Source organism: Bipolaris oryzae, assembly GCF_000523455.1.
Source record: "Bipolaris oryzae ATCC 44560 unplaced genomic scaffold scaffold_28, whole genome shotgun sequence".
Taxonomy (NCBI): domain Eukaryota; kingdom Fungi; phylum Ascomycota; class Dothideomycetes; order Pleosporales; family Pleosporaceae; genus Bipolaris; species Bipolaris oryzae.
Genome location: NW_006911304.1, coordinates 91,974 through 115,609, shown reverse-complemented (window position 1 = coordinate 115,609; position 23,636 = coordinate 91,974). Strand labels below are relative to the sequence as shown.

The 23,636-nt window shown below is 49.7% G+C and overlaps 6 protein-coding genes across 6 annotated transcripts; 3 read left to right on the top strand and 3 right to left on the bottom strand.

Moving 5' to 3' along the window:
* Nucleotides 1-543: 543 nt before the first annotated feature.
* COCMIDRAFT_88749 (uncharacterized protein) lies at nt 544-2,135 on the bottom strand (the record flags this gene model as incomplete). The annotated part of the gene is made up of 3 exons (XM_007687334.1): nt 544-861; nt 914-2,020; nt 2,082-2,135. 3 exons carry the CDS (start codon nt 2,133-2,135, stop codon nt 544-546), a joined length of 1,479 nt encoding a protein of 492 aa, XP_007685524.1.
* Nucleotides 2,136-2,647: 512 nt separating this feature from the next.
* Nucleotides 2,648-4,096, top strand: COCMIDRAFT_34540 (uncharacterized protein; the record flags this gene model as incomplete). The annotated part of the gene is made up of 1 exon (XM_007687308.1): nt 2,648-4,096. The coding sequence occupies one exon, from the start codon at nt 2,648-2,650 to the stop codon at nt 4,094-4,096; it is 1,449 nt and encodes a 482-aa protein (XP_007685498.1).
* A 294-nt stretch (nt 4,097-4,390) lies between these two features.
* COCMIDRAFT_88545 (uncharacterized protein) lies at nt 4,391-5,747 on the top strand (the record flags this gene model as incomplete). The annotated part of the gene is made up of 2 exons (XM_007687333.1): nt 4,391-4,542; nt 4,589-5,747. 2 exons carry the CDS (start codon nt 4,391-4,393, stop codon nt 5,745-5,747), a joined length of 1,311 nt encoding a protein of 436 aa, XP_007685523.1.
* Nucleotides 5,748-5,853: 106 nt separating this feature from the next.
* COCMIDRAFT_24197 (glycosyltransferase family 2 protein) lies at nt 5,854-7,180 on the bottom strand (the record flags this gene model as incomplete). Its single annotated transcript, XM_007687299.1, has 2 exons — nt 5,854-6,960; nt 7,034-7,180. The coding sequence occupies 2 exons, from the start codon at nt 7,178-7,180 to the stop codon at nt 5,854-5,856; spliced, it is 1,254 nt and encodes a 417-aa protein (XP_007685489.1).
* Nucleotides 7,181-8,001: 821 nt separating this feature from the next.
* COCMIDRAFT_88648 (uncharacterized protein) lies at nt 8,002-14,137 on the bottom strand (the record flags this gene model as incomplete). The annotated part of the gene is made up of 6 exons (XM_007687332.1): nt 8,002-8,057; nt 8,116-9,544; nt 9,596-9,987; nt 10,645-12,112; nt 12,280-13,745; nt 13,816-14,137. 6 exons carry the CDS (start codon nt 14,135-14,137, stop codon nt 8,002-8,004), a joined length of 5,133 nt encoding a protein of 1,710 aa, XP_007685522.1.
* Nucleotides 14,138-19,897: 5,760 nt separating this feature from the next.
* Nucleotides 19,898-22,397, top strand: COCMIDRAFT_88688 (uncharacterized protein; the record flags this gene model as incomplete). Its single annotated transcript, XM_007687331.1, has 3 exons — nt 19,898-20,133; nt 20,193-22,275; nt 22,335-22,397. The coding sequence occupies 3 exons, from the start codon at nt 19,898-19,900 to the stop codon at nt 22,395-22,397; spliced, it is 2,382 nt and encodes a 793-aa protein (XP_007685521.1).
* Between the last annotated feature and the right edge of the window lie 1,239 nt (nt 22,398-23,636).

Sequence of the window (23,636 nt, the reverse complement as noted above, 5' to 3'; positions counted from 1 at the left end):
AGCTGGCTGCAGACTCCTGGTGGGAAAATCATGCAATGTAAGTACAGAATGCAGTACGTGAGCTATGGTTTTAAAAAGATGCTAATTTCTTGAATCAGCCTTTCTGCTGCTAAGGCGGTGATTGAAAGAATTCGTCTGCCAAAAAAGATACCGGCTGATAAACGTTGTACTGCGACTCTGGATCAATATCTCAGAAACTAACTTTTTGGTGCGAAAGTTGCAATGTTTGTCCTCTGGTGTAGTAGCAAATAATGCGGCTGCGGGTGTAAATTGACATTTCTGTTTCGGCACAAAGTCTTCCCTCTTCAATCAATCCTGCTTCCGCGATGATTCTTTTCCAGCTATTACTCTTTCAATCACAGGTCTCGCCTTATAATTTTTGGGAGCACGCTATCTTATCGTATCACAACATGCAATGCAGCATTTCCAAACATGAGTTCGAATACATTTTTACAGGACCCTAATTTCCCATAAAAAAACCATCGCAACCCCGAACCCAAACACCTCAACTGGCCACTTCCACCGACCAAACTACTCCAGCCCTCATCTAGGCCGCACCTCCACTTTCAGCGCCCTCTTCTCCCAAAACATATAATTATTCTGCAACCCAAAATCACCAACCTGCCCAATTGCCTCTAGATCGAACTTGAAAAACAGCCGCGCCAACGTCACCCGCATGATTGCCCAAGCAAGCTTCTGACCTATGCACTTATGGCGTCCGAGCAGGAACGGAACAAAGGCATCCATACGATCAGACGGATATGGCGAGTTAGTTAGAAAGCGTTCAGGCACGAAGAGATCCGGGTCGGTGAAGTTGAGGGCGGAACGAAAGGTTGGGTATTGGTTCACTGAGACGAATGTCTACGCTGCATTAGCGATTGGGTTTCCAAATGATGTTGTTGGGAGGACTTACGTTACCTGGTACATATTGACCAGAGATAATCTCGCCTTCATTTGGTGTGATGCGAGGAAGACCCACAGCTACTGGGGGACCCATTCGGATGCCCTCTTGGATCACGGCATCGAGGTAGTCCAGCTTGCCCACATTGGCGATGGTGATATCTTCTTCGCTCGAGAAATTCTGGCGAATCTCTGTTACGACTTTCGTCAACGCAGCAGAGTTTTGCAAAAGCTGAGTCAGTATTGCTGTAAGAGAAGTACTCGTCGTCTCGCTCCCCGCAAAAATAAGCACCGTCATGTTCGTTTCGATCTCGTCATCGGGGATCTTGGTCTCTCCCTTCTCTTGATTATACGCTAGTATCGAACCCACGTAGTCCTGTGCCTTGTCCTTATGCTTCATAGCGAGCCGCTGCATGAACTTCGCATGAGCTAGTTCCTTGTGATATGTCATCTTTTCCATGATCGCCCTCGGCATAGCAAGCTTCAGCAGTTTATTCAAGGGTCGAAAGAAATTGATGGAAGCCATGAGCGCAATTCCCTTACCGAAACTGCAGCTTATTTCGACCCAGGGGTGTGCACGCGCGGCTGCTACGCTTCCGAAGGATTCGCCAAAGGAGAGGAGGCCCGAGATGTCGAAGGTTAGCCAGTTGAACCAATCTGTGAAGTTTACGATAGCGGAGCCGGAGCCTTGCTTAGTTGCTTCGCTGAGTTTCTGCATCATGGTGTCAACAAGGCCTTCGAGCAAAGGTGCATGTTCGATGATTGCATGCTCGGTGAATGCTCCAGCAAGTGCTCTGCGGTTTCGCAAATGCGTTGCTTCATCCGTACTGACAATGCTAATAGGACGATGTTCTTCTTCTTGGCCCGCCCACACACGGTTCTTTGGGATGTTGCGGTTACCGTAGATGTCCTTCCAGGCTTCGGGATCGATATAAGACAGCTCATCAGGAGCGACTCGCACCACTGGGCCGTATTGCTCGTGGAATTGGGCGAGTTTGAGGTGGTACATCCCCGATTGCAAGGAATGGGACCAGGCAAGGCGAGTGGCAGCCCACCATCTTGGTCCGGGGTAGTGTCGGAGGGGGTGTAGGAAGATGTTATAGAGTATCTTGAACAATATCTAGGAGAAGTAAGTATAAGGTTTCCCTACTCAGACAATTGCTGGAGTTTGATAAACGTACTAATGAGGTTGCACCAATTGCACCAAACACGAGCATATTCAGAATGTGACTCATTGTATAGAATTGTCTTCATTACGGGCAAGAGGTAAGTCGAGAGGCTGAATTTAAGTAAATTTATATCAAACTCGTTGATTCGGCTACCCGCTCTTCGGGCTCTCGGTGTCTCGCTCCCAAGGCTGAGGATGATGTCACACCATTCTAGACGGAAAATGGGTTCCGTCAGGCGCGACGACTATCATGATTCGATGGCATATTTTTGACCTGTATATATTTCCAAGGAATGTCAGTTCAAATACACTAGACGCACATGAAGTGAAATGGGAGAAGAAAAATGTGCTGGAAACCGGGGTAGACACGTTACTTGCTTACATAACGACGCTCGGCAATCCAGTGGTGTTGATAGTCATATGGAGCATTGTGACTCTTATGTGACTCTTCCTATCCTGAGATAGCATTTTCATCCAGTTGAGGATCTATAAAGGTGGCAACACAATACCATCTCAGGACTCAAGGCTCTTCTTCCATTGTCGCTTCCTCTCGCCTCAGTTCTATACTACTTAGCGCAGATGGATCGCTCAGCATTCTTTGCTCATGACTCGGTCGCGTATATTTGGCAACAGCTTGGTCTACCAGAGAATGCTTTAAAGTCACTCGAACTGCCGGTTGATGCCAAATGTCTTCCGTCTTCTTTCAAAGTAGATATCCTTGCACAGTCAGCCATCGCCGTATCTGCACTCGCAGCAGCTCTCTACTCGTCCGTCCGACATACAACCGAATTACCACACATAACCGTCCCAGCTGAGCATGCATGCGTAGAGTTCAAGTCCGAAAGACTCTATACACTCGATGGAAAAATTGCATCTCCGCCGTGGGGCACGATTGGTGGATTACACAAAGCTTCCGACGGATATGTAAGAATACATGACTCGTTTCCGAACACACGGTGGAACGCATTGCAGATCCTAGGGCTAGGCCTTGGTTCTTCCAAAGATGATGTTGGAGAAGAGGTCATAAAATGGAGGGCTGTCCAGTTAGAAGATGAAGCTTTTCGGCGTGGAGCTGTCATAGCTGCACTGCGATCCTTTGAAGAATGGGATGTACTACCACAAGCCAAAGCGATTGCGGACTTTCCGATCCTTATGACGAAGGCTTCTTGTGTCACGCCTTATATACCACCAATCCCATCCACAGTTGAAGACAATAAGTGTCTACGAGGCATACGCGTGGTTGAGATGAGTCGAGTCATAGCTGCGCCTGTTGCAGGCAAGACACTAGCCGCACACGGGGCGGACGTAATCTGGATTACATCGCCATCTTTACCTGCTCTTCCAGATCTGGATATTGATCTATCACGCGGAAAACGTACAGTACAGCTCGATATCGAGAAGAGTGACGACAAATCAAGGCTCTTAGATCTGCTTTCCACAGCCGATGTTTTCATTCAGAGCTATCGTCCCGGGAGTCTTGCCTCAAAAGGATTCTCTGCAGAGGAACTTCACAAAAAAAATCCCAGATTGATTGTAGCAAGTCTAGATGCTTATGGCCCCAATGGCCCTTGGAGTCAGAATCGCGGTTTTGATTCGCTGGTTCAAACTTGCTCCGGTATCAATGTTGCGGAAGCACAAAGGTATGGTGGTGGTGAGTCCGCACATGTGTTACCTTGTCAAGCTTTGGACCACGGTGCGGGTTACCTCCTAGCGACTGGTGTCATGGCGGCACTGTACAAGCGTGCCACCGAAGGAGATGTATATGAGGTGAAGGTATCATTGGCTGGTGTCATGAAGTATTTACGATCTTTAGGGCGCTATGAAGGTAAGAGCGGGTTTGATCGCAAAGACTTCAAGAACCCGCAAGACGTCGAGGAATACCTGGAGTCTAGAGAGACAGGCTTTGGTATGTTGAGAGCCGTCATACACTCAGCGAAGATTGAGAATGTCGAAGTTGGTTGGGAAACCATGCCTAAACCCCTAGGCAGTGACGCTCCTGTCTGGCTCGACCATGCTTATAGATACTGAGTGTATTGTCGGGGCTCGTTCGGCCGCTTATTCTTGATCTTTTCAGTCGTTGAATATCGCGTAAAACATAATCTTTGTTTCCAGAATCGAACACAGACCAGCTGTTCGCGTGTCCAGAGACCACAAATGCACCTACCATGGGGCAATTGACGTCATGCCCATCACGTACCTGCATTAGTCCTTGCATGTCTCAACGCTTTCCATCGCGTCACCATCCTTTGTCTTTAACGTCGAATTCACTGTTTCAACTTCTTGTACTTAATCGCGCAGCAATATCAAATCTGAAACAACACAATGGCAGAAGTAGCAGCAGGCGCGTGGGTAGCAGCAGAAGTTGTCGAACATACAGCAGAAGCAGGCTACGCAGCCTATCTGGTATCCAAGCCAACACTACCTCTCAAGGTGACATTCACACGCATAGCTACAGCAACAGGCGACCCAACAGCGTATGTACTTCGACCACTCATTTCACACAGTAAGGCTGACCTACAGACGCTCCTTGGCTCGCTCCAACCACACAGTTACAGTGATTGGTAACAAAGCCTACATTTTCGGTGGCGACACTGCGAGTAATGTTCTTGCAAGTAACGATGTCCATGTGGTTACTCTCGAGCGGTCTGGCAAGCCTGAAATGGATTATAGTATGATTCCCGCATTGCCAACATCCGAGAACAAGCAAACACCCCCAGCAAGATCCAACCACGCAGCATGTGCTTTCCATGGAAACATTGCCGTCTACGGCGGCAGTGATTCAAACGGGACTCTTGTTGATGAAAAATCTTCCCTATGGCTTTTCAGTCCTGAAAGAAAGACCTGGGATATCCTCGAACCGTCCAAGGGAGATGTCGATACCGGTGCCATTGGCCCGGGACCACGTCAGAATGCGCAATTATTCGCACATGATAAACATGTGATACTCTTTGGTGGAATTGATGGCTCAGGCGATCACGCATCAGATCTCTGGCAGTTCGATATTGCAGCCCGTTACTGGACACAGCTCCCTACTGCACCGGTTGCAACATCAAACGCGTCGCTGGCAAACGGACAGCTATGGCTGATATCTGGAAACGACCCCATGAGCAGCCAGCTTCATCACATCAGTATCAATTCTCCAAGCGAAGAAAAGAAGTGGGAGTCCTTTACCTTCCCGACCAATCCTCTCGCACCAGGACCCCGAGCAAGACACGATGGCGCTCTACTTCCCGTCACAACTGGCTGGGGCCGTAATTACCTCGTTTATCTCTTCGGGGTACGGGGTGACTCTGATTCAGAAACTCGTGCTTTAGACCCAGAAGATCCTAAAGATGCGGGTCAAGTGACGCAGTTCAGCGATACATGGGTCCTCCAGATTCCCTCTAGCGACTTAGAGCCAAAGGCATCCATGACACTCAAGAACGCAATCAATCCTGCTAAACTCAAGGATGCTATCAGATCCGCAGTGGGCGCCGAAACTGGCCATCTCTCATGGGCAGAAGCAGTGGTGCAGCTTCCGCCGGAGAAGCAACTAGACGAGGATGGAAAGCTTCATCCCGGCCCGAGAGCTTTCTTTGGCGCAGATGTAATGGAAGGGGGTAACAGTGTCATATTCTGGGGCGGCGTAGACGCAAAAGGGGAGAGGGTAGGTGATGGCTGGATAGCAAAGTTCGACTAAGTAGCCTCACATATCCAAACCCATCATGTACATTATTGTCAACGAGTTAACAAAAAAAAGAATATACATTTCTTTTCTCGAAAGACCAAGTCTTATATACGTAACTTTAATCTCTCCGATAAATCCCCGCTATCCAACACGCCCTCAGCAGCGCAAGACCCCACGCCATGCCCAGACTATCCCACACAACATTCAGTTTACTCCCCATGACTTCCTTCCACCCAATCGCCACCTCAATCATAGCAATATCCGCACTCTCAGCAAGCATCAGCATTTCAACATCGAAAATCCACCCTTCAGAATGCATATACGGAATGATATACGGCAGCGCGGGCCGCGAAAAGAGTTTAAAGCCACACTGCGTATCGCGGATTCGCGCCGTGGCGGGGGGCGTCATGATGCGTAGCAAGAGATGGAACGCATGCATGAGGAAGTTGCGGAGTTTGGAACGTTTAACGACGGCTTCGCTGCCGACGAGGTGGGCGCGGGATCCGATTGCTACGCCGCGACCGTGCTTGTCTTCGATTTTCTGGCAACCTTGGACGAGGGCGCCGAGGTCAGAGAAGCGGCTTGCGCCGTCTGCGTCGGCGAAGACGACGTAGCGGCCGCGGACGTGGCGCATGCCGTGGGTTACGGCGCCGCCTTTGCCTCTGTTTTGCTCGAGGGAGATGACGCGGATGCTGCCGTGGGGGATGTGGGTTGAGTGTTGCGCCGTTGCGTTTGCATTTTCTGAAGACCAAGGACCGGGTTTGGGTTTGGGATGCTGGCTAAGTTGGTGTTCTTTTGCGAAGTTCAAGGCTACATCTACGGTTTTGTCTTTGCTTCCGTCGCTGACGATGAGGATTTCCCAGCCTTTTTGGGCGGTGCTGCCTTTTTGGCCGCCGTGCGCGTCACCGTATTCGCTCTCGAGGAATTGGACGGCTTCTTCGAGCATGCCTTCTAGACGGTCTTCTTCGTTGTAGGCGGGTACCACGACACTCATGAATAGTTCGGCCTCTTCAATCGGCATTTGCGGTGGGATAACAACTTTGCTGCCCGGCTCTTTTGCTGCTTTTCTTTTCGCGACTTCCTTCTCTGCGGCCCATTTGTCCAGCCAACACGGCAATTCCTTGGGTTCGCTTCGCGCTCCGTCGGGCAGTATCGTGATGTATTGTTTCTCAGATCGGCGTGGTGGACGTGGAGTTGGCGCAAGTAGATTTAGTGCTACGTAAACCTATTCACCATAGCACACCAAGTCAGTAATCTGTACTACACATTATATATCAATGCGCGTGTATGTATCTTACCCAGAAACCAAGTGCACCTATCAAGAAAACCAGCCCGACACAAAGCACCCACGTCGGCGGCATTTCAACAGCCTGCCTGGGATGTGATTCGAATCCATACCCAGGACCAAACTTATCCGTATCAAAAGCGCGGTTCTCGTTCGACATGGTTGTTTTGGAAAGCGGGGAGGGTGATTGGGGATTTGGGATAAATGCGCGCCCTCAAGAGGACTGTACAAGGGTCGCGCGCGTTACCGAAAAGCCGAGGACATTGAGTGACAAACTCAAAAAAGGAAAAAAGCGAATATGACCTTTCAAACGTGCGGCATGTGGGCGGACAATGTGTTATTTTAAGGGTTCAGTAATGCGAGTAGGGAAGGGAAGATGCCAATTGCGGGTTGCGCGCCAGCCAATTGGCACGAGAAGATGCAACGTGGAAGCTGACGTAGATAATAGGCCCGTGGGTTTGGTTAGCGGGCCGAGGACCGCTTCCTTAGGTAAGCTCTGGTGTGTGGAGTTACCTTATTACGCAGGCGCATTTCCAGCATCTAGGGTCTAAACATGGGATTTTAATATTAGCATGGACAGGCTTTAAATTAGCTCTTGGAGTAATGGCTGATGGAAACGATTCAATTACAGCAAGGACAGAGTCGGCATGTATCTAGCCTGGCCTTCTTCAATCACCTATTGAATTGATGGCATAGAATCTAGTCCCATCTAGCCTTGGATGTACTATTCAGTACCGAAAAATTAGTCCCTAGGATGCGCGGAATGCATCCGAAATACTCGAAACAGTATGCGTATGTCCAGATCTATAAAGAAAACAAAACTTGCTCTACCATACCACCTTCCCTATTGTAAATTGGTGCCGCAACATATGTACCATATGAAAAAAAAGAAATAAGGGACATATGGGTCCAGGTACATTCTAAGTGCCGAAGAGAGAAGTGGTCCGCAAGAAGGAATACCGTAGTGACAAAGAAAAAGGACTAGATCTCCGGTTCTTCAGTCCTCGTGCTGCGTCTCTTTTCTTCATCGATATATACTGGAAGCCGATTAGCATCTACTCAGTCAATTCCATAACAATCAAACTAGTAACTTACCATGCGGACGAATAAACCAACTACACAAGAACGCAAGCCCAAACGTAGCGGCAAGTGACACAAACACAGTTTGCCTATACGTCCCAACAGTAGCACTGTAAATGCCATTGAAGATAGTAGGCCCCATAACACGCGCAACAGCATGAAGCAAGCCCGTAGCACCAAGCAACTGACCAACTTGATCCTGCGGCACGTGTTTCGTCAACGCTGCACCCAGAGACGGCGATCCAATACCACCGATGGAAGCCAGAGCGCCAGAAAGTGCAAACAGCTCGCCCTTGCGTACAAGCGCGAAACCGAGATATCCCATCATATCAAAGAAGATAGCAGCGCGGATGATGGAGAGATCAAAGAGGTCGGAGCCAGAGTTACGGGTGCGAGCAGCGCCGTTTTTGCCACGGAAAATGCGGGTGAGGAGGGGTAGGATGACGAGGAGAGAAAAGACGCGACAGCTGTTGACGATAGTTGTGAAGCGCCCGGATTCGAATTCGTGCCAGTCGAATTGGCGGCGCGTGTAGACTAGTACGACGCTCATGGCGCCCATTGCGACGCCGAACATGATGGTGTCGGTGGCAGCGAGCAGAACGAGGTTCCAGCGAACGGCAGACGAAGTGCCAGGACCAGTTGGCCAGAGAATTTTGAGAGGGCCGAAGAGGTTGACAGAACGGAGCTGGTTGATCCAGTCGGCTGCAGGTTCGTGTCGTTCAATTTCCTCTTGGTATTTCTCGCGTGCAGCCTCCTGTCGTGCTTTACTTAGCGACTCGGGGACCACAAAGGCAAGGAAAGCAATAAAGAACAGATGCGCGCCCAGAGCCATGTAGAAGATGAGAAGCACAGCTTCCGTCTTGCCCACAGCCTTTTCCCGAGCATTGATAATGTACCCGGCAAGAACAGGTCCGATAGCAATGCCACCAAACAGACATGCGTGAAAGTACGAGAAAGCTACATTTCGCTTCTGGGGCGCAACCACGTCAGATGCATACGAATGCGCGCAAGCCATGCCAACAATGAAAGACCCAGATATGCCTTCCAAACAATATCCAACCAGGATCCAGTTGACATGAACGGTTTCCGGAAACTTTGCAGCGAGGATGGTGATGATTTCGCCGAGGAGGGTGCCGCACGTGTTGGCAATCATAAATTTCTTACGTCCATATCGGTCGGAAAGGGCACCGATCTTCGGGCTGATAATGGCGGATAGCAGGCCAGAGCATAAGCTGGCGTATAGAAGGAAGAGCGAGGAACGGGATGAAATAACGTCGTTCTGGCAGCGGTCTTGGCCTGGGTCCATGGGCGAGGATATCGGGTCGGTCTCTAGCGTGGCGTAGTAGTCTTCACAAACTAAATCCATAATCAGGTTGATCTTGGGCACGATAATACCACCAAATGCTGTGGTGAAGAGTAGGAACGGGGGCAGGAGCCAGTAAATCTGTGCTTGTCAGCCGTCGTCGTTATGACGCGTGAGTCTTGATGCGCCTACCGAAGGTCGCTTCCACCAGGGAAGGCCCCGAAAATCTGCGTCTCCAGCCCATTCTTCCTCGCTATCGTTGTGCTCGTCGCCACGGGCGCTTCCATAGTCGTCGTCTCCAGAGGGGCGCAGGAGGGGCGCGTCTTCGTTGTCGCTATCGGGGGCGGGCGAAGTTGCCCCTGACTTATGCGACTGGCTCGAACCCCTCACACGGGCTTCAAGCTCACGCTCGATATCGACATCCTCGACAAATGCAGAATCCGTAGTCGCAGCCATATCGAGCAGAGTGTCGTGTTCAACCTGTTCTGGTCCAGAAGTCGACTCCACTGGTGGTGGTGGGGATCCGGGGTATTGTTGCGGGGCGGTATTCGGGTTACGATAGCGTGCGCATTGCTGGAGCTCAACTGCTTCTTCTGTTAGCTCCCTGCTGTCCATGGAGCGATAGGCGGCATTGCAAAAGACATGACGCGGTCGAGTAGCGCAAAAAGCAACTGGGCGCAGTGGTCTTCGCCCTTCGCCCTTCGGGAGTCGGTACAATGCGCACTTCAGCTTACCAAGAATAGAACGCCTCACGTAAAGCCCACGGCGGGTCGCGTTACAGGAAACAAAGGATGAGGGGTAAACACAGTGGATGGTGATGTCGATATCTTGTCCGTAACATTACGTCCACTAGCGCTCGCTTCGAGCATGGCGTGCAACGGCGTGACTGTGGAGGATTCGCTGTAAATAATGGTCATGACGTTGCCATGTTTCGTGCGTCTCCAGTTCCACCCCCACTAGCATACTTGCGGTTCAAGTCCGCGGGCTACTCCAGATAATCATTGGCGTCGGAGTTTAATGTTACCCCGTCTCCATTCGGTCGATAGGAAGTTAAAAGTTGACGGGAGTATATTGTGAGCTTGTGCCCTGTCTTATCTTGATAGAGAAGGTTGGGTAGGTGCATGACAGGGGGTGAAGGGTGATCGGCCGAGAACAAACGCCGACAGCATATCACAGGGCAAGTGTAACAAGAACATCATGGGCACAGCATAGTCTCGGTACCATTCACTTGGGAGTTAAACTATCTCGCCATCTCCCTACAACCCACTGCAGATCGTCCAGCCGCGCTGGCTTGACTAGATATTGATCCACGCCCGACGCATAAGCAGCGTTCCGGTCCTTGTCGCTCGACAGTCCCGTAAGCGCACATATGTAAACCCGAGACCGACTTTCCCACTTAGCCTCGATCTCACGTATCTGCCTTGCAACATCGAACCCCGAAACCTCGGGCATTGACAAGTCGAGAAAGATGAGATCAAAATGCTGCGCCGTGTTGTCGTCGTCAAAGAAGGCGGCCTTGAATGCATCAATCGCTTTCTGGCCCCCATCAACAGACTTTGCTGCCATCTTGCTGCACTTTCGCGCGTACATTCCCAGTACTTTAAGATTTACCGGGTTGTCGTCCACCAGTAGCAGCTTTGGCTCTCTCAGATTGGGTTTTGGCGGCAAAGGGGGCGTCGGCACTGCCAACTCCTTTGTCTGCGCATTCCCATCCACATGGTTGATAGTTAACTTTGCAGCTGCATCAGCCGCTAGTCTATCCAGTGGTTCTATGGAGGTTGTTTTCGATGCTGCCTCCAACGGTACTTCATCCATAGTATCATTCCCCTGAGAAGGTGCTTCCCTTATCGTATACATTTCATGGGACAATCCGTCTCCAGGCGGTGTGTTGTTGTTATTCTCCTCCTCTCTCTGTCTTCCCCTAGCCAACATTGTTTCAATCGAATCCCCCATCGAGCCGCGCAATGGCTCAACGTCATCGTGGGGGTCTGAAACCGTAATCAGGTCCGGAAACAAACCTGCCAACGCATCCTGGAGGTTGGACAGCGTGACCGAGCCAATGATAGTAGTGATACCCTCCAAAGGTGATATACCCGGGGTGGGGGAGGCCTGAAGGTCCGGACAAAGCACAATACATCGGGCGTGATCGAACGCCTCCCCATACGTTCGTTTTGCGTCGGCCAAGTCTTCTTCTAACACAATCAGCAGCCGCAAGTCCGGGCTGGAGGACTCCCATGATGTGACGGTGACTTGGAACCATCGACTCAGACTTCGGGTAAGCGACGCCAAAAGCATTTCGATACACCGAGGGCCCCTCATTCCGCCTTCTGATGTCCATCGGCTTGGCACAAACACGCTTAGCTGGAGTTCAGGCAGGCTGCTGCCTCCAAGTTCCAGCACGTGACTTGGGTCAAAGACCACCCGCTGTAAAGGGAACTTCACCGTAAATGTAGAGCCACGTGTTTCCTTGGAGTCGACATCGAGTTGGCCGCCCAGCGCAGTGACTGTGCGCTTAACTATGGAAAGTCCGAGTCCCGTTCCTTCGACCAGAGGATCTTCTTGCGAAAACGCATCGAAGATGGAATGGCGAAGAAAGTCCGGGTTAATCCCTTTGCCCGCATCGGTGAAGCAAAGCGTGCATGACGTCTCGTCGACGTCCAAGGACACGCGGACGCATCCTGTAGGACAGTTGAATTTTATAGCATTGTTCTTTACGCCCGTCAGCTTACATACAGCAGGAATACGTAATGCGTCTTTCTTACTAGCAAGTGTGTGAAGACTGCCCGGAAGCTGGCAACGGCTGTAAGGACACAGGATGTAGCGACATTCGTATCGAATAATATAACGGGATGATGATTTGTACCATCTGAGCGTACCGATGGCGAAGGTGATGACGCCCGGCTGTAGAAGCGTTGACTGGGGCTAGAAAACTGAGACTGTATGGCGTCCTTGAGACGGAGCCTTCGCGTCTCTTGTTGAAATGCTTCTTCGCATACACTGATCATCTTCGATGTGTGCTTCTTGCCGGGCATAGCCGCTGTCTGGGTATATCTGGGGCTAGATTGCTGCGGACTCCACATACTCGACCCATTTGAGCGGGTCTCATCTAGAACCCGCGCTGTGGAGCTGATCTTGCTGAAATGCAATACATGTTCAATCGTGTTGAGCAGCGAGATACCGCTGTATCGTGCGGTTTCGAGGAGATCACGTTGATCAGCGTTATAAGGCGTGTCGGAGAGAAGTTCGAGTGCCGAAAGGATTCCGTGCAGAGGCGTCCGCATCTCGTGCGACATGGAGCCAAGAAAATCAGATTTGATTTTATCCATGGCTTGCACTTCAAGACGGCGAACTTGTGTCATGAGTGTTGTGCAGAGTGCAGAGATGGACCAAAGATCTGTTGATCCTAGGTAGATTCTGGACTGGTCGTTCGCGAAGCCTAGAACAGCGCCTATGTTACGTTCGCGATGTGTGTCCCACAAGGGCATCACGACTACCTGCTTGGCCATCGGGAAAATCTGTGGTAGTTCAGTGGATATGAGCTGGTCAATCACAAGCATTACTTTGCCCGCGTTTGTAGCGGCAACAATGCTGTCTGGACCTTCCAGCATCTGGATGACACAGCCTTGCGGAAACATGTCCAGCAGTCTCTCGAGCAAGGCTTGTGATGGATCTACAGGCGGCTGCTCCATGGGCCCAAGATGCTGTGCTAAGATCTTGGATCCATTCCAATCTGGGTTGTGGTTGGTATAACTTCCAAACTGATCTACTTCATGAATCCTGACACCGTCGAATTCAAAAGTGTCATTGAGCAGGGTCGCTGCTAGCTGGTAGAGACGCAAAGTAGCTTCAGTATACAGATTGGATACCATAGCTTCACCCTGCTCAGCCTGAATACCCGGAGCGGGTTCATTCAGGGAGTCAGCAGTGATACTCGACGACAAATCAACATCCAGCAATGAAGCAACAGTTTTGTTGAATCTTATCACTCGCTTGCCCTCCAATGCTTCGACGGCTTGTTCAAGATGTTTGATAATATGCGAGGCTATTTCGAACATGTAAGCACGATTTGCGTCAGAGAGACCTGTCTCTAACGGTGCCTCGCAAAAGATAAAGACGGTGCCAATGTTTGGGCCGCCGTATGGGTTCAAAGGGACGCCGGCATAGTATCGAAACTTGGCAATATCACCTGTTACAAAAGGCAGATGTTTGGTCCTGTCTACTTTAGCCATGTCGAGCTCCTCATAGAGGGCCATGGTCCCAGGAAGATTCTGCATTGTGATGGTACGCTCGCACAGGCCCCCATGGTGGGAAACCGATTCGCAGCCATACCACTTGGTCGAGTCTGTTCTGGCGTGATTAGCCTAGGCAGTGGGAAGAGCGCGTCTAGAGACTGTGTGGTTCGGCATGCTCACCAAGCGTGACCTTGATGTCGTTGAAGTTGGCCCGGCTGGCGCCTGATACAAAATACTGCGTGTGATCATCCAACAAGCTGATCATGGCCAAGTCGGCGCCCGTTCGATGCACCAGACATCGTAGCAGGGCAGCAAGCGCGCCGTCCGGCTCATTCTCCGAGCACTCATCTGGCTTCGACGGCTTGCTTGTAAGGCTAGCGTCTGCTCCGCGCACGTATTTGGCGACAGATGGTAAGACTTGGCAAAAGCGTCTTACTTCCCAGACTCTGGCGCGATTGGCAATGAAAGCTTGCTGTTGCTCACTGAGCTTGGAAAATGGCATGCGGGGCGAGTTGGCGAGGACTCTCTCAGTGCAGACGTCCCGGTGCAGCAATCGTTCTGCGGACAGGCGTCTCAGTCATTTACGGTGCCCAGAACGCGAAGTTCTTGCATCAATTGTGCTCCGCATTCCGGACGACCCGTTATATATAGCATCTCGTCTGCAGATCGCAGCGTAGCCCCTCAGTCGGCCCTTCTTTTTGTCACGTTGTTTAGCCTCGGCCGGCCTATATTGCGGCTTATGTCATCTACGCCTTGAATTACAATTTCAATGTATCCCTCTGAGGGACTGTTCGAGGCTTTTATAATGTGCTTCGGTTTTTGCACGTGCGGCTCATGGCCTGCGGCTGTGAAAGTATCTGCGTGGTGCTACTTACTAGTGCGATTCACTGTCTGGGCTGCCTTGCGGGGTGCCGAGTCATCGATCATCCATAACTGCTCTCTCCCTCTCTGCATCTTTGATAAACTGATTCGAGTCCTGTCGATTGATGCGTCGGACACGATATCATCAAATCAACTTCTTCATCTTCAGAAGGCTGAAAATTTTCGCCCTTTCTGCGGCCATTTTAGGGGCAACGCGGTCCATCCCGTATTGGCAGCTCCGCCTTGCGCTACTGTTCAGGAGAGTCATCGGCTTCGCGTGCGTTATCCGATAGGACCTTTAAACTTCAGCCTACCCTAGTGCTGCTGCCCTTGATCTCTGTGTGTGTGCAATGTCTAAGATGTGAGGAGAATGGACCATTTCTGCCCTTCCGCGGGCCCCAACTCATGGCCTGTATGAACACGGGCTCCTTCATAAGCATGAGGATATTTCCCTATTTCCCTCTCCATCTGACCCTTTTGAACAAGCGCTATTGGCCTATCGCGCGCGTCAATGAGAATCAATCATCACCTCCATAAGCCGTGAAGGCGACTCATTCGCCACCTTGGCATTTGATCATGAGAGGCACAGCCACTTGATTCGTCGTCAGCAGTGTATGAGAATCTTGGAACAGCACCCTATCGCTATGCTTCCCCGTTCTCAGCGAACACGTAATTCCAAGGCTGTGTCGTGGCTATCTCTCAGGTGGATGCGTTGGCTATCTGAAATGTCATAAAGGAGGCCGGCAATAGAGCTAGAGCTGTACGCAGGTCTAGGGATTGTCTTGGATGTTGAGAGGCGTTTTCTCGCATGCTGACCGCTCCTTCGTCTGGGTTCACCGTACGTATTCGACCGGGATGCACTGGAGCAGTGAGTTGGACGGATGATGTAGAGAAGAGACCGAGGAAAAGCATGTTGCATGCTTTGAACAAAGCATCTCCGAAGGCAGATACGTCAATCTGGTAGCAGCGCAATTAAATAGGTTCCAGAAATGGGCGCAAACTATTGCTCAGGTCCTTGTGACTGTGTTTTGCATATCTCCAGAGCATATGCAATGTGACAAAGAAGGAGGGATCACTTCTACAGCATCAGCAGCGTCCTCCCTCGTACCCACGGGAGGAGTTTCCACTATACTTACAAATATTATTGAATCATGGTCGATAAGTCTATTCTCCATGAATACTATGGCGTGAGTGTCGTTCTGGATCAATGGGCTGAAGCACAACTTTGTCTGTGCTTTCAAATCCGGTGAATGTCACCAGTACTCCTGTTCGCTGCCCACCACATACACCTAGGATGAAAGCGTACACAAGAATCCATCGTCGGTGTAACTATCCGATACTGGAACTAACCCCAATGTGTTGAAAACCTAGGCCACTCTTGTTTCGGCAGTTGGTAGATTCATGCCATGTTTTAGGACCATGTCCTTGGTCAACCACGATTAGATAGAGCCCCTTACTATAGCTTCGCGTATACCTATAGTTCTCAGCTTGAAGGACCTGCGCACTTAGCATCATGATCGTTTTCGCCTCTTTCTCAGCTCCTTGAACATGTGGCTGGGAGCTTTATTCATACCAGAGGCAAATTGCCAATTTGTCTTTCAACTCGGAGTCGCCGTATGACATACATTTTTGCAGCTGACCACCGAGACATACGCCATGTCAACAGCTGCGTTTGGATGACATTCTCTCTACCTGATTGTGACGATTGAGGCAGATGGGCAGCAAGAATGCGAACTACGGATTACTCGAAGCAGCATGACATGTCTTGCACTCAAGTTATTCAGCCTCATCAATATATGAACTGATCGACTCAGCTGGTGGCGTTTCGGCCCCCAAGGGATTGCCCCATTGTCGACACGAATACTACATACGTTGAGATTAGTACAGACCAATGCGGTTGCAGCCTGAATTGTGCCCTGATTACTCCGGATGCCCCGCCTCGTGATCCGTTCACCCGTACGGTGTAATCATTCCGATGCTGGGAAAATAGTTCCTGGCGCGGGATGTTTTAGACGCTCGCGTCATTTTCTGAAGGACCATCTGATAGCTTCCCGCACTTACCATGCATATATTGACCGTTGTCAGATATGGAGCAAAAAGTAATTACAGGGAAAATAAGCGAATGACCGGCGCATCCTCAGATACGAGATTGCGGCTGCAGCATGTGGCACATCGTACCTACGCAGAGTGCCGTCCATATCTCGATCACTCGCTCCATCGTACTATTGTTCACTCGAACGTGGTCGTGCAGCATCATGATTCTGGGGGACTATATATGCTTCTCTAAACCCTGCTTGATAGTGGCATAAGGCAAATAAAATAATCTAGAAAGCGCGGCTTACAGCTCTTACCGCTTTATGTGGGTGGAGGGTGGGGGAACACTTTATGCCATTGGCAGTTTGGCCTACGCTGATCGGTATAGGGCACATGTGCTGAAATCAGAGGCGTAGATGTGAGCCTATGTGCTTTTGCTGCAGTGTAAGGAGTCTTATCCGAGGTGCATATTGTTTTACTGGTCATGTGTTCGCTCAGTCTGACACCCTGAGCGTGGGTTGTTGGTGTCGATATATTGTTTGCCTTACCCTGATCCAAACTTAGGATATTTCACTTTACAAACCGGAGGCCCCCATAATAGAGGGCCCATATGGGAGTTCCTGAACGCTGACGCTGACTGCATGATTCGGCACTAGTAAGAGAACCGTGGTTCGGTGTGTAGTTCACCCCACTCTTTCAGCCCTAAGTCTGATAGTCAGCCTTGCGGGTGCAGGTGCTCCAGATCCACATGTTTTGGCCCCAACCTCGGTATTCAGCTTTTCGTGTCCATCCGAGTTACCATTTCTGCACATCCCCGTGGAACCGTTTTCCCAGCAAGAGGCATCATCATTTTATTTCTAGATTGGAACGCTGACCGACTATCAAGGGGTAATGAAGGGATCCTTGCTGCAGTATGCATATATTTCAGCCTTGTTTTGATATCAATGTCGCAGAGCTCAACGCTCAGCCTTGCAGGCCAGCACCATGATATCGCTGAAACCGGATACATATTTCATGCTGCAGTCTACTGCCTCAAGATATGTCTTCTGATCGTGGCCTTGATGTTTAATAGCTATTCGTCGATATTTTACGATGACGCTGTGATCTATGCATGATGCTTCTTTGTTAGTTGGATAAAGTAAGTACAAATGAATAGCAGCAGCCACACCATGATCCAGGGCCCGGAAGCACCCAAGGCTCTACGGCAGCTTTCACTGGCCGGGGAACAAGACGTGTCGCCCGATCCCGCTTTGCCTTGTGCCAATGTCCGAACAAGATCAAACAACAGGTCCATCAGCTTTCAGCTCTTACGCTTCATTTCGTCAGAGGACTACATTCCTGTGGAGATGTTAGTGTCTTGCACTATTGTGGCTCAAACACTTGCTTACATGTGAAACCCTTGTGTTGCCTGGAGGCCGCTCGGTATGTCATTCTTGCAGCGCGTGGTTCTATCTTGAACAAGGAACAATGTCTCACCATACACCCTGTCATACCTTAGGACTGAGTAGCGAGAGTGACAATCAACCAAATATTAGTAGTAGCAGGCAGCAATTTTTATGTAAGGACTCGGCACAGATGTTAGTAGTCAACAAGTTATGCAAGAATTTCGTACGCCGAATGATGTTCTGGAGAAACTCGAGAGTCCAATAGCCAGAGAGCAGTATGACGATACTATTATGATCCGGTGAACATCATCAATGTTGATCCCGAGGAGTGGCATCAATGGCAGGTGCATGATTCGATGTAGGGTTTGCCTACCTCATATCTGGGTGTTGTACAAATTATCATGTGGTGTCTGAAAAGGGGGAGTCCTGGTGGCTGGATCTAGCAGAGGAGCTGATGCGTTTGCTGCCGGATCGCGGCCCCATGGTTTGACCGATATTTTCCTTCTACTTTGAATGGCTCATCTCATGATGGAGGACTAGAATCACCATAAAGGGTCTGGGTGATGGTAGTCTTACTCTTTGATATCATACGTATGCTTGCCTGGAACTCCACCGGGAAGCACTGAATCGCACAACTGGAAATTGACCGTACTTCCAGAGCACAAGGCTTCTCTACATGTGCGATATGTTAAGCGCGAGAAACGCCACTCGGGAGATATTGCATTTGCAACATTTATGATCGGGTGCATGCAGATCTGACTTGTAGTGTTTTGTTTTCATAAATCCACAGCGGCCTGTGTGGCCATCAAGCAAACTCTTTTCGTGTTGCATAAAGACACGTGTATGAATCCAGTCGAATAGCTAGAAAGACTAGCATGTTTCTGTTGCTGTTTCGCGTGTTCCACCCAAAAAGACATGTATGCTGCGATGACGAGCAAGTACCATTAGAGGAGAAGATCCGATGTTGGCTCTTGTACTACGGTTGAGGCGCGGATGGACCGTTGGGCAATGGGAGATGAGAATGGCAAACGGGCGTGTTCCGATCACTCCACTAATAACTATGCTCTTTCCACCCACTTCTTGGGCTTATGATTGTGTCTCGTCACGTGCAGGGGAGTTGCTTCGCATCTCACCTGTATCAGCTGTCCATGCAGAGTCTTTGAGCCTACACTACGCACCTAGTGCCTAGTATCGAGACGTGGCAGGTAGGTGGGGCAGAATCAGGCGGGCACTCCATGGCCCGCAGAGCCTCAGCAAAGATATATTCGGTATGATGATGCCCATCAACATTTGCCTTGAGCTATGTTGTTTTTGCCTTATTTTTTGCGCAGTATTGAAGCCCAGCACTCAATTATGTGTAGCGCGGGAGGCGGTTGGTATGTGCGTTGCAAGCGTAAGAGAATGCATGGCAGGGGTTGAATGAAGGACGAGCTTATCCGGTGCAATTCAGGTGGCGCCCTGTTGCCTGCTTGCCTGTTTGCCTTGTTGCCTAGTGACTGGTGGCGTACAAGAGCCTCGATAGGTTATACATCACCCATTCATGCGCTTCAGCTGAACAGCATCATGACGCTTCCATAGCTTCACGTCTATCACTTCACGTCATACAGTGTATCCTTGTCTTTTTGAACTTGTTGAACTCATTACACGCGCGATCGCTGTCCCTGTCGTCTCAAACGCCATTCTCGGTTCCGGCCGGATTCTCTGCGTCTTTCCTACTTTCTTCTTTTTCACCCCCTAATGCCCCGAACTGGTCCATGTACAATAGTGCGCGAATTCGAGGCTCAGATTTGATTCCAAGAAGCTCAGAAGTGTGATTTGGGAATACCCAGCTCACAATCTGCTCGAGTGCGCGCAACCGCTTGGGTAATGTGGGCGTATTTTCGGCCGCCAATCACTATACGTTCCAGATCGCTTGGCACATGCCAACTTCACAGGACGAAAACACCAATCCGAAAACTACACGTGAAACAGCCAGCCGCACAATGAGCGTTGAAGGTTTTCATCAGACCAAGTACGCCAAGACGCTGAGCAACCAGAGGACAAAGGCCGAGGCAGCTTCCGAGCTTCTCTGTCCCTTTCCAGAGCATAGGAGCTGTCGGGTGTTCCAGAGCTGGGGCCAGCTGTGGGATCACGGGAAGGCGGAGCATTCTTCGGAATTCATCGGATTAGACGCGCAGCAGGCAAGAGCAAAATTCCACCATTTAGCAGCTGAGTTGAAGTAAGCACCAAGGCAGTTCAGCCCCCACATACCATGTCAGCATCTGACATTATAAAAAGGACGGAACACTCATCCATTGCAACCGCAGGCGACCAATCCGCCCCAGACATTGCAACCCTTACTTTGGGCTCTGGAAAAGGGTCTGCTCCTAATTCATCTCCATCTTCGCGTAAAAGACCAGCCGAGCATGAAGCCTTTGGTCATCGGGGGAAAACCCCGTCCGGCCTTGACGTCAGTGACTTGGATTATTCAAGAAAAAATCCCTATCGTATTACTTCGGATAAACTAAGATCAGAGTCACCTGACCCGCGATTCTTTAATCCTAAACAAAATGCCAAAGGCACCTCGTCGCCTCATCGGTCTACACCTGAGCCATCCAGTGAGTGGTCGGCCGAAGCGACCAAGAGCACTAAGCTCCAGTCTTCTCAACCTAGATCTCCTGTTCGAACACAGCGGAGCACGCCAAAACCTCAAACTGCGCCCCGTCAGCCCAATCTCACTAGCCATCCGCAATATGATGAGCGCTTCCCTGACCTTCTCTTACAGCCAGACTCCCGGCCAATATCACATGAGCAACTTGCATCTGAGGTCAAGTCCATTTACGCCGGACTTGCTATGGTTGAAAATAAGTGTATACATGTTGATCGTGCCCAAGCAGCGGCTATACAGGACCCTAATACAAAGCTACCCCCTGATCACTGGCAGGCATTGATAGCTTTACATCGCACCCTCTTACACGAGCATCATGATTTCTTTCTAGCTAGCCAGCATCCTTCTGCTTCTCAGGCGCTTCGTCGCCTGGCAGCTAAATACTCCATGCCTGCACGTATGTGGAAGCATGGAATTCATTCCTTTTTGGAGTTACTTCGGCGGCGCCTTCCCGACAGCATGGATTATATGCTGGCTTTCATATATTTGGCCTATCAGATGATGGCGTTACTTTATGAAACGGTTCCTGCATTTGAAGATACTTGGATCGAATGTTTGGGTGATCTGGGGAGATACCGTATGGCTATTGAGGATGAGGACGTCCGTGATCGTGACACTTGGGCTGGCGTAGCACGATCCTGGTACACGAAAGCAGCGGACAAAAACCCAATCGTCGGACGTCTATACCACCATCTGGCGATTCTGGCGAGACCTAATGCTCTCCAGCAGATGTACTACTATTCCCGGTCTTTAACTTGCGTCAAGCCTTTTGGAAGTGCGCGCGAGTCAATCCGGACTCTTCTAGATCCGGTCGTTGATCACAACACCGCTAGTCTCCCGCACGCTCTTCCCATCGATGTCAGCTTCATTAAACCCCATGGTTTACAATTTTTGGGACGTTCGGTCAAGGACAATGGGGCGTCGGAAGAATTCTTAAAGGCCAAGACTGAGTTCATGGATAGCTTGGATAGCTATATCAGTCGAGTGACGGCAAAGTGGAAGGATCAAGGCGTATGGGTCGCCGTCACGAACATTGCGGGCTGGTTCGAATACGGTATGGACCTGAACCCTCTTCGCCAGGCATTCCTTTCCCAGTTACAAGAGAACGAGCAGAATACTTCGTCTACCACTGTGAAAGATGACGTTCGGGTAACGGCAATCTCTAGTCAAGAAGAAATACCGCCGCCCGCCTTTGTTCCAGGAAAGATCACTGAAGAGATATCAAAATTCGTTGACCAGCCAGTATTCCGGAACGCCAAAGCTCTGACACACGAAGTCTTTATGGTCGCACTCCAGCGCTTGGGTGATAAGAACGTGCTTTCGCACGTAAACGTCATGCTTTCTTTCACTGCGTCGTTTGCTTCTAACCCATACGTTTCTGATCTAGTGACCGATATGCCTTGGGGTGTGATTGCCACTGTCCTCAGTGCATTGGTAAAAACCGAGATTCAGGCGAGATCTCAACCACATACCCACTCAGGGAACATCGACACCATAATCACATCCAGCATCTTCCCTGATGACGGTGAGAGAGTTGACGAGTTGCCACTTCCGGAAGACTACCTTACAAGAGGTCTGATCTGGACTCATGGCTACTTTCCTAAGAAATGGTTCGAAAGGGAGCGTGATGAAGAAGAACGATACCTTGAGCCAGCAAGCACTGTGAAGAACCGTGTAGAAAGGATTTTGAGGCTAGGGTTCAGATTATCTCAGGTCAGTCCATTTCACTCTGTCGTATTGCATTCTCTAACCAAGACGATGTTTCGGTGTAGCTCAATCAAGGAATTACATACGACAAAGAATCTTACATGTTCTCTGTCCGCGATTCATTTTGATCGCACTAGCCATCGCACACATCTTCTTTTTTCTTTATTTGTACACCATCCAAGACTCATTCCTCCTTTGCTTCTTTTCGCATCACTTCTCGTTGCCTTCAGCAGTCTCCATCTTCGTTTGCACATGGGCAAAACGTAGCAGCCAGAGTTTGTCAGACATGTGGCCCTTCGGTCGCGTATATCTCAGCGTAGAATGGAGAAAGGTATACAGAATGGTTTGAGAATGAAACAAACCCAAGCCCACCAACACACATCACCAATTCAATCATCCCAAAGAAACCAATAACCAAAGACATCGGATTTCAAACAAAAAAACGCCAATCCAGGAAAACGGAACATCAACCACAAACCGCAAACTCTCGACGCGCGAACAAGCATCCGTCCACTTCCTGAACACCATGCTTCTAGATTGCATACACATACACAGATACATATAACCCCTATACGTACATAAATAGCAAATGAAAAAAAAAGAACTCCTCTTTCCACATGCTCCTCCACAATTGCTCTTCCAGTAATCTCATACATACTGAAATACCGCACATATGAAAGAATGAAAAAAGTCCCAGCCTGCAATCTCCATGCTGCCAATGCCAAGCGACCGGACTTTTCACTCGTTTGGCATCACGCCATTGCCTCCCTATACACATTCACTAGCAGTACTAAACCCCATTTCAGAAATGGAACAGTCGACGAAGCAGCCATCACATCACCACTCACAGTACTCGAATTAGGCATAAGATATGAGACCGCAAAAGCAGGTTTTCTTCGATGCGTGTTGGAAAAATAACCACAACACCATGACCCCTAGCTATCCATCACTAATCTAGGCAAACAAGCTTACAGCTTCTTTTAGTTCTTTTAAACTAGCTCTCCTTAGTACGTCATGGGTAAGCTCATGAAGTCAAGGGACTTCTCGTCATTCTTCACAACGACAGTTTGACATATTAGTCTGATACAGAACATCCGCCGAGGTCAACGACTCGATAGAGAAGCAACGCGATATCGCTAGTCGAAAGATACATAAACCTCCATCGTATATATGGATAAAAAAAAGGGGCCCTAGTAAAACCCAATATGATCGCCTTTCAACATGACAACAGGCACGCCATACATCACGCTGCAAAAAACACGAGGATTGTAAATTTCAAAAACTCATCATTGTGCCCACAAAATGGAAAGAAGGAAAGGGGTGGTTTCAAGAATGTCATTCAATGCACGAACCATGCTCCTTTGGCT